The following is a 14873-nucleotide window of genomic DNA, read 5'->3' as shown; positions in this document are numbered from 1 at the left end:
CATCTTATTTACCAAATTCTGGAACCCGATTGATTTCAAAGTCTGAAGAGTGTAGAAGGTGAAACAGATGGAATAGCGGTTCTCAGTCAGATGAAAAAAAATACCAATATATTAAAAAGGGTTGGCACTATATACATAAAGTAGAACCTAAAGGGTTACCAAACTATATAAAAAGGATAATTAACCCATTAAAGGTTTAAGATATGGGGGAACACAACACAGGATAGAGCAAGATGGGAAAAGGATTCTCTTGATAAAATACTACTCGGAGGGGGAAGAGGTCCTGTCCCATCAGTCTTAAGGTGCGTACACACATGCGACTATAGTCGTTTGTAACGATCGTTCCCCGATCTTTACCAACGACGATCGTTACAAAAAACGAACCACCGACTATTAAGGCAAACAACGAACGAGCCAAATCGCTACAAAAGAAAGTTCTGTCTCGGCGGATTTTAACCAATGACGATCGTTTGCAAAGTAGTACATCGTTGGAGAACGGTCGTTAGTACTAGGCTTGACATGCGCATTTCACTATTTCTCCCTGAAACTTCTCATTTTTATGCGCAAGCGCAATAGTTGCTTTACGTGATGTAACGTTCGTTCTAACGATCAGATCGTTACACACATTTTAAAACTAACTTTACTTAGGTCGTTCTTTCATCAATTAAAAGTTTGTTCGTCGTTCTCAACGAACGATCGTTGTCGCATGTGTGTACGTAGCATTACAGGTGTAAGGCAACACAAGATAGAGTAGGATGTGAAAATGACTCTACCCACCAGGCTTTTAATCTACAAAGTGGGGCAAGCATAAGGTATAGTAGGAATGGAAAAGCACCTGCCTTATTAGGCTTACATTCTTAAGGTGCCCATACACTGTGAGATGGTCCTCGGCAGATTCTATCACCAGCAGGATTCGGCCGACATTACCAACCAGACAGGAATTTTTTTTTAGGGATGGATTAGGGGCAGGGCAGAGGTGCAGCGGTATCTATGCGGGGAAGGGACGGGGTTTTGAGCCGATGACTTGTTCCCCTTGTTAATGCTGCTCCCTGGTGCCCCATGCAGAGTATTAGCTCAGCGAAGCACTCTCACCTCTCCAACTACTGCACTCCTTCCTCTGTGCTGCCATCATCTCCCAGTGTAGTGACCTGGCAGCATGTACGATCACTGCCAGGACACGGTGTATTGGCATGACAACAGAACAGAGGAAGGAGTGTGAGAGTGCTTCACTGCACTAATAATCCACATGGGGTCCCGAGGAGAGGCATTAGCAAGGGGGGGGGGGGGGGACATGAGGGAGCAGTGGTTTTATTGATTTTTTAATAGATTTCATGCTGAAATCTGTAAAAAAAAAAATCAATGTGCAGTGTGTGGCAGCGATATAGCGCTTCTCCAATCAGGTGTCGATCAGAGAGGGATATACCTTTTGGACAAATCAGTAGAAAGTCTACCATTGTAAGGCATGCTTTAGAGTACAGATAGCATATGATATAATAGGAGGGGAGAGGACTCTGTCCCATTAGGCTTTCATACCAGAGGTGGGGAACACTAGATACACCAGGAGAGGAAGAGGACCCTGCCCCACCTGGTTTACAATGTAGATGGTGGGAGAACAGAAGATGCAGTAGAAGTGGGCTATGGTCTATCAGGCTTCCAATCTAATCACTAGGATGACAAAGGATTGGAGGGGAGGAGGATTCCCCCCCCCCCCTACAGTTCACCGTTTGGAATGGCCCTCCTTTTGCAGGAGGCTTGGTCTTTAAAGTAGGTGAGGCTGTTTATTTCACTACCCCCTATTACACTGCCACGCAATTACGGTATTGCAGTAATTGCACATATAATTTTGTACGCGCCGGGTGTAATTAAATTACTCAGTGTATGTAATTAAATTAGTCTATTGTTTGTATATATTGAGCCATTTGTGTTTTTTTTTTCTTTGCATTTTAACTTAGGTGGCAATGGAGGTGCAGGAACCGAGGCGTAGCCTGCGGACTCAAGACAGAGGCCAACCACCTGGGTTCAGCCTCCAGACAACAAATACAAGTCAGCCTGTCACCCAGAAGAGTTCACAGTCCAGGCCCACTCAGGGACACAGTTTCCAGAGGACCCAGGTCCGCATGCCCATCCGCCATCCCTCTCTGGGCACTTATAGGAGCAGCATGGTCAGCCGCAGTCCCCGTATTTCCCGCAGCCGCAGTCCCCGGAGGTCATATCATAGCCGCAGATCACGCAGTCACTCACAAGGGAGAATCAGGGCACAGTGGTTCTCGGAACAGGAAAATTTAGTATTGGTCCAGGAGATGTTGCCCTATTATGACCAGCTGTACGGGTGTCTGTCTTCAAAGACAGATGCTCGTACAAAAAACCGTCTGTGGCAGACTATCACAAATGCGGTTATGGCTGTGGGAGGGGTGCGGAGGACTTTAGCACAGTGTAAGAAGCGGCTGCAGGACATCAGGTGGAGACTCCGCAAAAAGCTTACTAAGCTAGACCAATCTGTGTGAGTATCTTATATCTGAGTCAAATAGATATCTATTTGTTTTACCCTAAAAATGAGTATTGCATTATGCCATTATTTAAGGTGTGTGTGTGTACTCTTTAATCCGTGTTACTTCTTTTTTGTTGCATTGTAATGTTGTGTTGCAACATTGTGCACAGAACATGCCTCTGTATCTTATTAAGATTTAAAAAATCCGCCTCAGGTTCTCTTGAAGCAGTACAAATCTAGGTCCAGCAGGTGTTGCTTCGGCTCTGACTGGATGTAGATTCGTACTGCTTCGGCACTCCGCGTTACCGCCGATCTCGCCGCTCTTTACCTGCCGCAATTCACTCTCTCTGCTGTCTACAAGACAACAGAGCTTTGTGAGCTTTCATTGGCTCCTGACCGTGTGATCACTGTGAGCCAATCACATTGGCTTTCATTGATAGACAGCGTGAGGAGCCAATGAAAGCAGCTCCTGACCGGCTGACAGCACTCTACCGTCATAGAGACGGCAGAGAGAGGAGCATGTGGCAATGGAACAGCGTCGTGATTGGCGGGTATGTGTGGCAATTTGTCGGGAGGCGGCGTTTTACAGTACCAGCAGTCTCTGGTCCTTAAGGGGGCAGAGACTGCTGGTACAGAAATGGTTAATATAGGAACACTTACAGTATATTTATATAGAGGGGGTCCTTTTGTGCCTATGTTGATTCAGATTCGCGTGACTTGTGGCATGTGATTGACATGAGTATTAATACAATAAGTTGCATCACGCAAGTAGCTAAAATATTGAAGCAAGGCTTGTGTAGCAGAAGCTGTGTTATTTACACAATGCATGGTACTGAGCTGGTGGTATTAAAGGTAATATTGCTTGTGCAAATCATTTTTTTTTATCAGTGCTACAGGTGGAGCCCCTCCAGAACCATCTGACCTGTATGAATTTGAGGAAATTCTTCTGCCATATTTGTCAACACAGACTATTTCTGGCCTTCAAGGGGCATATGAGGTGGACGTCTCAAGATCCCCACCTACAGTACCTGGTAAATATTTTTTAGGGGTGTTTATATCCCACAGAATTGTTGTGACATAAAGGTCTAGGATGCCTGTAACACCACAGAAAATCCTGTATCTGCTAAGCTATTTAACGTGTAACAAAAAAAAAACCTCTGGGGATACTTTCCTCAGGAGGGGGAAGCCTCGGGGTCCCAATGAGGCTTCCCGGACCTCTGAAGCTTAGAGGAATTCCAAGGCTCCCCCGAAACCTCACCCGACTAGCTTGACACGCGGTGATATATTTACCTACCGCGATCCTGCGCAGGCGCACTAGTGGCTCTTCCCTCGGGCTAGGCGGAAATAGACAAGGCCGATGGTATCCGCTGTACCGCGCTGGCGCAAAGGACTCGCGTCTGCACAGTAGAGCAGATCAATTGGGTTTGGCTATTTATGCCTCACCGGAACAAAGAGCTGGTAGTGCGCCTGCACAGGATCGCGGTAGGTAAATATTTACCACTCTGCACTATGGGGGGTCCCGGCGCTTGAACGGAGGGACGGAGGAGGACGGGGGAAGCCTCATTAGAATCCAGAGGGTTCCCCCTACAGAGGTAAGTATCCCCCAGAGGTTTTTTTTTCAGTTACTCGATACTTGATAATAATAGTAAAAAAAAAAAAAATGAAAATAAAATAAAAACCAAGTATATTAATAATAATTGACAGGTCAGCACTTGGGGTGAGCACTTTCCAATGATCTATGTGAAGAGTAACATGTAAAAATAATGATTATGATATTGGGCTGCAGATACTTCTGTATTCTTCCTTTTGTCATGCTTTCTATAAATGACACAGGTAGAAGGAAAGTCCACTGGCCAAATAACATAAAAGTCCAATATTTAGTGGCAAATTGTTCTGGACAGAGACATATCAGCTAATATGAACATAAAGACCGGAACAGGAACACCCCAGGTCCTCTCTGCGCATGCGCTGGCTAGACAAGCCTGTAAGCCTGCGCAAGCACAGAGAGGACCCGCAGTATTCCTGTTCCAGGTCACAACGCGACTTTAGTTCAGAGTCGCCAATTACAATGTCATTTATAGCGGCCAGCCCAGGAGCAGTAGCGGTTAGATAAGGGGTCGGTGAGTATATGCATATCCACGACATCTGCTCAGGGTCCCTTTAACTGTTGTCCTTGAACTCTTATTTATAGGTGAGGGTGCGCCAGCTGCTGATGAGGAGGCAGCAGCACCAGATGTCGAGGATGCAGCAGCACCGTATATCGTGGATGCGGCAGCACAAGATTTCGAGGATGCAGCAGATGTGGAGGATGAGCTTCAGCTAGATCTCACTGATGACTCTGAAAACAGTTCAGACAGGCACACTTCCACCAGACACTCTAACACCAGACAAAACAGTGCCAGCAATGAAGCTAACAGGTGGCGTTCTGCAGAAAGTGTGCGTTCACAAAGACTGTCTCGGCTACACGCTAGCAGGCAAATGAGCCAGATCCATGAAGATCTGGCTCTTATACATCAGGAATTTGCACAGCAAAATGCCAATGGTTCTGAAATGGCCAGAAGTCTGGCCAGATTGGCCGATGCAGCGGAAGCTCAAAATCAACTGCTTGCCCAGCTGGTGCAACACTTGACAAAATAATTTTTTCCTACTCCTGACTGAGAAAAGTCTGATTTGAGTTATATATTTGATGTTGTTTTTTGAATTACATTAAAATTTTGAAAATATTGCACTGTTACCCATTATTAAAAGCAATAAGTTAAAAATCTGGATGATAACTTAAGAGAGTAAGCTTTTGGCTAATAATTTATACATATTCTGAAGACCATTATCCAAATTTTCACTCTTCTGTGAATTTGGTCAATAAATTATTATTATTATTATTATTTTTTGTATTTATAAAGCGCCAACATATTACGCAGCGCTGGACATTAGTTTAGGTTACAGACAATATTTAGGATTTACATACAGCAATACGACAATACAGGAATACAAGAAAACCAGATGCAGCTCAGTATGAGTACAAGGTAATGCTTAGTCAGTCACTGGATGGGAGCATGGGGACTAGGCAAGTTAGGTTCACTCAAATGCATAGCATGGGTGCACAGTAATGGAGGTGCATGATCAGGTAGGACACAAAAGGAGGAGGACCCTGCCCAAAGGCTTACAATCTAGAGGCTGACAGTATTATGCTGTAGACAAATGACAGTTAGGTCATTTGTCTGTTCTAATTTGATTGGGAGATATCCGCACATCTGTAGTGCTTCCCAATCAATCATAATTGTGTGTTAAATTATTAGAGGTATCCAATCATCAAAAAAGTCGCCATATCACATAGACAAACCCAGCTCAGTTTGTACAAACTGTACCTATGAAATCAAGTTTCAAAAGTCTATGTCTATAATAGAAACTCAGAGCCCGTATCTCTAAAATCAAAGGACCTTCAATTTAGAGCTGATAATATCCAACACCGCATGAGTCCGCCTTTCTTGGATATCCATATGCAAACAACCTTGGTGATAATTAGGATCATTACTCACTCGGCATGTGCCTGTCCCAGGAGGACTGCCAGCTTACAAGCGAGATAGGCCCCGCTTTGGAGGGGGGGCCTCGCTCTTCGCTGGCGGCCTGCCCTGTGCAGCCCCCGCAACTTACATGCCAGCGTTCCATCGGCGACTCCTCTCATCACGCTCTCCTTGCTCTCTCCTGTCGCCGGGCCTGGCTACGCATCTTGGCGGCGCCTCTCATGGCGTTGAAGGTGCCTGCGGGAAGTAACCACAATGGTAGGAGCGAACCCAGGCCCACCGTCGGGAGAGAGCAAGGAGTGCAGTGAGAGGAGTCCATGATGGAACGCTGGCATGTAAGTTTATAGGCGTGGCCTGTATCTGGCTAGCTATACTGGGCACCTATAGCTTGCTACCTATACTGGGATCCGACCTGTACCTGGCTACCTATACTGGGCACTTATAGCTCACTATCTCTACTGTGGGCACCACTTGTACCTGGCTACCTATACTGGGCACCTATAGCTTCGTATCTATACTGGGGGCACCAACTGTACCTGTCTACCTATACTGGGGCACCTATAGCTCACTACTTATACTGAGGGCACCACTTGTACCTGGCTACCTATACTGTGGGCACCTATGCCTGGCTACCTGTACTGGGGGGATCTATGCCTGGATACCTATACTGGGGGCACCTATACCTGGCTAGGACAGAGCAGGGGGACAAAAACTGACACATTGGGGGATAAGAGGTTACATAGAGCGGGAGAAAGGAGGCACGGGGGAAGAGAGGAAGACAAAAGAGGCACAAACTAAGGTGACATAGAGGGAAACAAAAGAGGCACAGGGAGAACAGAGAGGGACAAAAGAGAAAGGATTCAGGTTAAGAACGGACCTACAGTCCCTATGCTACCTGCATTTTGCTCCACCCACATCATGTCATGGCCTTGCCCACTTTTCACCACAGTGCACTGCTTTCTTCAGTGTTCAGGCCACACCCATTTTTGACGCTGCACACTCCGCACCCCGCTTGTCGCGGAGAGGGGGGCCACAAATTTTGTCCTGCTTGGAGCCAACAAAGCCTTAGCTGCACCCCTGGTCAGTCCCTCACTCTTCTGAGGAATTCCCGGTTCCGACGTTTCATGTTAGACCACCTCCTCTGGTCTGAATCTGTATGTCTCCTCCGGAACTTCTCCCAGAATTCTGGTGCCAGCAGCTCTACAGTGGCCCTCTTCTGGAAGAGTTCCCGGAGGTTGTCGTAGTTTGTCTCCAGCATTTTCTATAATAAAAAAAGCAAAGAAAAAAAATAGTTTTAGACCTATGTGTAAGTAAACACCGGGGGTGTCGCAATAGCCATTGCAGCTAGCATGGGTAGTGATGCTCGGATGTCCCTATCCACGAATTCGGCAACCACGGCCGTTGCCGAAAAGAAAATTATTGGCTCCGGATTTAGATATGTGTCCATGCCACAACGCAGATTTTCGGTTGTGAATGATGCAATCACGGCCAGATCCACGACATGCTACAATCCCCAAAATTGCATGGATTATCAAGGTGATAAGGGGCTACAACTTAAACAAATACAATTCCAAACATAATTTTTCGTTTTTGAGAAAATGGATTTTAAAGTGAAATGAACACTTTAAATGGGGCTATTAATTGGTAATAAGTGGTTTTAAATAGGGAAATACACTTTAAGCAATCACAGAGGTGAAGGTGAGTTCCAATGGCACTTGGAGGTGATGGTACCACTAGAGGAGGATGAGTGGCCGACGCCAAAAATACCCAGAGAGGTTACATAGTTATTTTGGTTGAAAAAAGACGTACGTCCATCGAGTTCAACCAGTATAATTTTTTTTTTTTGCAGTGATAGCAATAACATGACAGCAGAGTTGTCAGTGGACTAGGGCTGTGTGAACGCAGACTGTAGTAGCGAATGAGTCAGGAGGACTAAGCAGCTGGTGAGTGCGGCCGCACAGAAGGACCATGGCAACTCACTGGTAGTACCACAGTTTGATAGTGCTGCCCAAAAAATTAGATGCATCCGTGAACCCGGGCAGTGGGAACACAGACTTTATTACCTAAACACACGATACAACATGTTTTCAGGGGTCTGAGGCACATACAGATGGTCCCGATCATCATCATCATAGTACTCTTCTCCCCCCCCCCCACCACCACCCCCCCCCCCCCACCACCACCTCTGCCGCTCCAACATCCTCAGGCACAGACCCCTCAACGTCCTCGACATAAACTTTGGATGCTGGCCTGAGCCCAACCTCCTCCTCCACATCAGACCCCATCATCTCCTCAACGGCAGCCCTCAATACTCGCCCAGACGCCGGACTGAGGAACACAACGCTCTCGTCCAGGGAGGGCTGCTTACCATTGGCTGCTAGGGTGGATGTCACAACTTGGGTGGGGCGTTGGCTGTTGCTGCTGCTGGGAGTGCTGCTCACAGCGGAGGTCTGTGAGAAACTCATGATGGGCTGCTCCTCCGTCATCATGTCCATCAATGCCTGTGAGTCAAGCTTGCGAACGACCACACGGCGTCGAGCCAAGGTGCTGAAAATGGGTGACAACGCTGTTGGCTGACTCAGCCCAGGCATTGCTTTGGATAGACGCCTTTCTGCTGCACCCGCCGCTACAGCTGAGCACCCTCTCCCTGGCCGTGGACCAGTCCCAGAACTTTCGGAAACAATGGCACTCTCTCTCCTGCTACCCCCACGACCCCTGCCAGACATGTTGGATGACAAATATTTCAAGGTGGAGAAAGTGTGCTGATTTTTACAGTCAAAACCTGTGTGGGCCTGGGGACAGACGGAATATAACGGAGCTTTTATTGATTTTTCAGTAAAGGGGAAAAAAATGAATACAGTAATAGAACACGAAAATCGGGCTGAATAATTCAAGTGAGCAGTACAACGCCACTCACAAAACTTAGTAAACGAACTGCAGTGGCAGTCTGACTGTCTGTAAGTAGTAACTGAAGTGTATCACTGGCTAATAAGCTGAATACAAGTGAGCAGCCAGAGAGCAGTACAACGTCACTCACAAAACTAACTGAATCAACTGCAGTGGTAACTGAAGTGTATCACTGGCTAACACGAGTGAGCAGTCAGTGAGCAGTACAATCAGTCTGAACCTGCCTGCCTGCACTAAACACACTAATCAACAGTAAACTCTGCCTACACTGACTACAACTAACTTCAGCAATGACTCACTGGCTTGCTAGCTGAATACAAGGGTAGTGTACAGTATAAGGGCACTGTTAGGTGTAAAAAAAATTGTTTACAACCAAAAATTCGCTTGCTTTAGCAACAAATGGCCTGGAGATGATTCTCTCAGTGCCACAGTCTTAGCAAGCACGGAGCTTTTCATGATGGCCGCCAATTTATATACAGGAGGGGAGGGCATAGCCTTCCCTCCTATGATTCGTTGCTAGGGCCTGGCTGGGGGCCTCTGATTGGTCCAGGCAGAGCCGGGACAAGGTCCTCCAGCACCCAAGGCTGAGATACCAAAGTGTGCCCCCCCCCATCCCTCCCACCCCAGCTGTCACACACTGATTGCTATTAGACTAAGAGGCTCCCCAGGGCTCCAACCCCCCCAACACCTTAATCTCTAGTCATATGGCTTGCAGGCACTGCTGTGTACCCCCGTTTCTTATTTCTCTCGCTTCAACTCAATGGGGAAATCATAGTTGAGGGAGTTTTGTGCCCCCTCCTACACTGTGCCCTGAGGCTGGAGCTTCTCGCTCCTCTGCCTTGGCCCAGCACTGGGTCCAGGCAGGGAAGTCACATTCGCCTACTTCCGCTAATCACAACCTAACCATGGCTTCTGTGCCGTTTTCACGAGTGTGAATGCGATCGGATTTTCGCATTCACTGTCTGCCGAAGCGAATTTTAGTGATTGAAAATGTATCCACGGAGTTGAATACCGGAGGCGAATAGTGAAAAAATGGTCGTGATCCACGGCAATTCGTGATCACGAATCCACATCCGAGCATCACTGGCTATGGGGCCCTGGAGCAGAGCGAACCCAGTGGGTACTTAATGTCTTCATGATTAACTTTCTTGTCTTTCTCCACCCTCTGACTTTGTCTCTGTGCCCATGAACTATGTGCAGGTTTCATTGTATGAGAATGTAATTTGCCCAATTAACTCATATCCATAGGGTAGGGGCAGGTGGCATTGCTTAAAGAGACTCTGAAGTCTCATAAAAATCATGTTTTTATATTAAAAACCTCTTTAACATGATAGGCTTACTAAAATGCCACATCCCTGCGGCTGAACACTAACTAAATACCCCCAAACTCCCCGGGGCACACTGCGGGGAGCGCTTCCTTGAGAGGCAGAGCTTTCGGCTGCAGCTCTTCCTCTACACGCATCTATCAGCGCAGATTGACGCCTCTCCCCGCCCCTCTAAGTCTTCTTTCACTCTGTTGGGCGGGGGAGAGGCGGAGATACGCGCTGATTGACGCACATGGAGGCAGAGCTGCAGCTGAAAGCTCTGCCTCCTGAGGCAGCAAAATTCACGACCAAGAAAGTTGTGGATTTTGCAGGGGGGGTTAGGGGGGATTTAGTTAGAGTTCAGCCATGGAGATGCAGCGTTTTAGTTAGGGCAATCATGTTAAGATTTTTAATATAAAAACATGATTTTTTTTTATGAGACTTCAGAGTCTCTTTAAAGGACCTGTGTCGCGAAAATCTTAACATTTAAAACACATGTTAATACATACAAATTATAAGTATGATTTTTCCAGAGTTAAATGAGCCATAAATTACTTTTCTCCTATGTTGTTGTCACTTACAGTAAGTAGTAGAAATCTGACATTACTGACAGGTTTTGGACTAGCCCATCTTCTCATAGGGGTTTTTTAGGGTTTTCTTTATTTTTAAAAGCACTTAGTGAATGGCAGTTGCTTCGTCCACCTGCCAATAAAGTGTACGGTGAGCAGGGAGGTTGTCCAGCATCTTTGTATAAATCCTTTTCAGGGAATGTCTTTATAAAGAATAAAGGCCATGCTGAGAATCCCCCATGAAGAGATGGACTAACCCAAAACCTGGCGGCAATGTCAGATTTCTACTACCCACTGTAAGTGACAGCAACATAGGAGAAAAGTAATTTTTGGCTCATTTTACTCTGGAAGAAATGTACTTCTTATTTGTATGTGTTTTAAATTTTAAGATTTTCGTGACAGTTCCTCTTTAAGAGTGCCTACATCTGAGGGCCCTATGAAAATTCTATGGGGCCCCATGATCTCTAGCTACGCTACTGGTAACCACTTATTTAAATACACAAACTGAACACACGTGTATTCTGGGAAATTTTAAAATATTCCAATTGTATGACAGATTCATGTTTTTGTGTGTTTTGACAAATGAAAAATCAAAGGCCTCACCATTTTCATTTGACTGGTCTATTGACCAACCTGATTTAAGTAACACACCATTATTAGTCGTTAGTAAGTTTAACTTTTAATTAAAGGATACATGAGGTGACCAAAGCAACGTTTGAGTCACCTGGGGCTTCTTCCAGCCCTTGATGTCTATCAGTGACTGATGTCTATCAACTGACCATGCCACTGTTCTGCTCTTCTCCAGGATACCAAAATGTCCCCTCTGTAAGATTGACACCAGCGCCTGAGTGGGGATATTCTGAACATGCACCTCCGTGCCGCATGCCCCTTGTGATGGTGTCCGATGGATGCGAGTGTTCTGCGCATAGCGCTGCCAGCCTCGGTAGCACAATCAAGAGAATAATATCAAAATTAATTTTTGATGGAATTTTCACTTGAAAACCAAATTTAACCTCCTTACGCCGCTCAGGAGGTTAATACAGTTTTAGAGTCCCCCATGAATAATTTGTGATCCAATGGGTGCAACATCTTTAGCTAGCACTAAGCTAGCTAGTATAGTTAGCCGGCACCTGCCGCTTAATACATTACCCAACCTGGATCCAGCGATCAGTGCAGCCTCCCCGCACAGCTCTGCTCTTCTGCTGTAAGCAGAGTTGTGCAGTGAAGCGCCGGTCCTGCATTTAGTCATCTCACCCCATCTGGCTACTTTTTCATGCCACCCGGTTGGAAAAAAATTCTAGGGAGAACACTGCATCAGTGAGACATTTATTATAAGGAGAGGAGGGAATATGCTGGTCTGCGAGTCTCGTGTGCTGGCGATTAGTACCTGTTGGCTGGAGTAACATATTTGGTTTACAAATATAATGTGTACAGTTCTGTTAGTCCTCTCAGTTTTGTAATGTATCATTTTTCTATCATGTTCTATTCCTGACTGATACAAAACTGTACACAATGTATGTGTGAACCCAGCCTTAGGCTACATTACAGGATGCTGTTGGTCGGGCCACCTATGACCACGCCCACTTTCTCGCTCCATGGCCATGCCCATTGCTTCTTGCGCCGCACATTGACTCTCCCTTGGTGCTCAGGGGTGCCCCGGATCTCCCAGGATCCTAGCAACGCCCCTGGTGTATGCTGAAGGCTGGCTGCACACAGGTCTCTCTTCCAGCTGAAGGGGGACACATGCTGGCTGCAGCAGATTTAGAAAGCCTGAGGGAGGGGGGAGGCGAGTCACATGACTGTGTGATGGAGGCTGTCAGAGCAAGACAGCCTCCCAAAAAGTGTCCTCAGTGCACGGAGGCTGTGGCCCTCCTTGCCATAGACAATGCATACAAAGCCGGGCTACAAAAACATAGCTGCCGCTGCTGATAATAGCAGTCCAGGCAGATTGCTCTCTAGTGACAGGAGTTCACTGTGCAGTCCTGTCATGTCAAGTCTGCCTGGGATAGAGGCTAGAACGACCTGTGGGGCGCCTCTCCTGGCTGGGCGGCTGGCATCAGGAAAAGAACTGTCATTCAGCATGTTCCCTGTAAGTGCTAGCCAGCCGCTTGTATTGCGCGGTTGATGTCTGTCGCCCTAGGCCACGCCTACAACCTCGGAAAACGCATTTGAAATTCGGCCATAACTGCGCTAGGGTTGCCAGGTGTCCGGTTTTAGACCGGACAGTCCGGTTTTTGGCCGCTGTGTCCGGTGCAAAAAGGCATGCTAAACCAGACAATTAAGATGTCTGGTTTTATGCCTTTTCCGGCGGCTGTCAGTATTGACAGCCGCCTGTAGCAGGAGGAGAGCAGCGCAGTGGAGGGAAAGCGGTGGGCAGCGGCGGAGAAGGGGGCCATCTCCCCCCCTTCTCTCACCTTAGATGCTTTCCGTCCCTCGCTGTCTCCTCCGATCTGTGTGTGGCTGACTGGCGGTGGCGCTTGGCAGCGGGCGGGACTTTCCTTCCGTGTCGCTCCATGCGCCGGCCGGAAGTTCTGGTGCCGCAGCCGCTGCTCTGGTCTGCATCAGACCAGAGTAGTGGCAACTCATCCCGCGCGGCGCCTGCGACGAGACCAGTCACCAGACGGAGGAGACACGGAAGGTAAGTTCCGCCCCTCTGCCAGCCACCGCACACACCGATCGGAGGAGACAGCGAGGGAGGGAGAGGACCCTAAGGTGAGCGAAGGGGGGGAGATGGCCCCCTTCTTCACCGCTCTCCCTCTTCTCTGCGCTGACTGCTTCCCTCCTGGGGGGGGGGGACACACACCTGCCTACATATACTGGGCCCATATACACCCTGGCTACATATACTGGGCCCATATACACCCTGGCTACATATACTGGGCCCATATACACCCTGGCTACATATACTGGGCCCATACACACCCTGGCTACATATACTGGGCCCATATACACCCTGGCTACATATACTGGGCCCATATACACCCTGGCTACATATACTGGGCCCATATACACCCTGGCTAAATATACTGGGCCCATATACACCCTGGCTACATATACTGGGCCCATATACACCCTGGCTACATATACTGAGCCCATATACACCCTGGCTACATATACTGGGCCCATATACACCCTGGCTACATATACTGGGCCCATATACACCCTGGCTAAATATACTGGGCCCATATACACCCTGGCTACATATACTGGGCCCATATACACCCTGGCTACATATACTGGGCATATATACCCCCTGACTACATATACTGGGCCCATATACACCCTGGCTACATATACTGGGCCCATATACACCCTGGCTACATATACTGGGCCCATATACACCCTGGCTACATATACTGGGCCCATATACACCCTGGCTAAATATACTGGGCCCATATACACCCTGGCTACATATACTGGGCCCATATACACCCTGGCTACATATACTGAGCCCATATACCACTGGCTATATATACTGGGGACATATTCCCCTGCCTACATATACTGGGGACATATACCTCTGGCTACATATACTGGGCACATATATCCCTGGCTACATATACTGGGGACAACTGGCTATTTGTCATTATGTGCAGTTACTGGTGAAAAGCTGTCTCTTATTATGTGCATTTACTGGTGAAAAGCTGTCTCTTATGTGCATTTACTGGTGAAAAGCTGTCTCTTATGTGCATTTAGTGGTGAAAAGATGTCTCTTATGTGCATTTACTGGTGAAAAGATGTCTCTTATGTGCATTTACTGGTGAAAAGCTGTCTCTTATTATGTGCATTTACTGGTGAAAAGCGGTCTCTTATTATGTGCATTTACTGGTGAAAAGTGGTCTCTTATGTGCATGTACTGGTGAGGACAGTTAGTGACATGGCTATGTACTCTGTAATGTGCTGCAGAAGATGTCAGTGCGATATAAATACTGTAAAAAACATTTTTTAAAAAGCCCATTGCTTAGCCCCACTCTACATAAAAGTGCGCTTCTGACTCCGCCCCTAACTCCACCCCCTGTCCGGTTTTCTCCATCAGCCGACCTGGCAACCCTAAACTGCGCCCACCTCCCTCACAGCACTCAGG

The 14873-nt window shown here is 47.3% G+C and overlaps 1 protein-coding gene across 1 annotated transcript in view; it reads left to right on the top strand.

The window, feature by feature from the left end:
- Positions 1–5211, top strand: part of LOC137534720 (uncharacterized) — a 32878-nt gene extending 27667 nt beyond the window's left edge. The window contains exons 6-8 of the mRNA XM_068256338.1: positions 1953–2500; positions 3377–3519; positions 4680–5211. Of these exons, the coding sequence (XP_068112439.1) occupies positions 1953–2500; positions 3377–3519; positions 4680–5125 (1137 nt within the window). The 3' untranslated portion in view covers positions 5126–5211. The remainder of the gene's footprint in view (positions 1–1952; positions 2501–3376; positions 3520–4679) is intronic.
- Positions 5212–14873: the final 9662 nt, after the last annotated feature.

Source organism: Hyperolius riggenbachi, chromosome 10 (assembly GCF_040937935.1).
Source record: "Hyperolius riggenbachi isolate aHypRig1 chromosome 10, aHypRig1.pri, whole genome shotgun sequence".
Lineage (NCBI taxonomy): Eukaryota > Metazoa > Chordata > Amphibia > Anura > Hyperoliidae > Hyperolius > Hyperolius riggenbachi.
The sequence above is the reverse complement of the archived record's forward strand: the minus strand, read 5'-3'. Positions and strand labels throughout refer to the sequence as shown.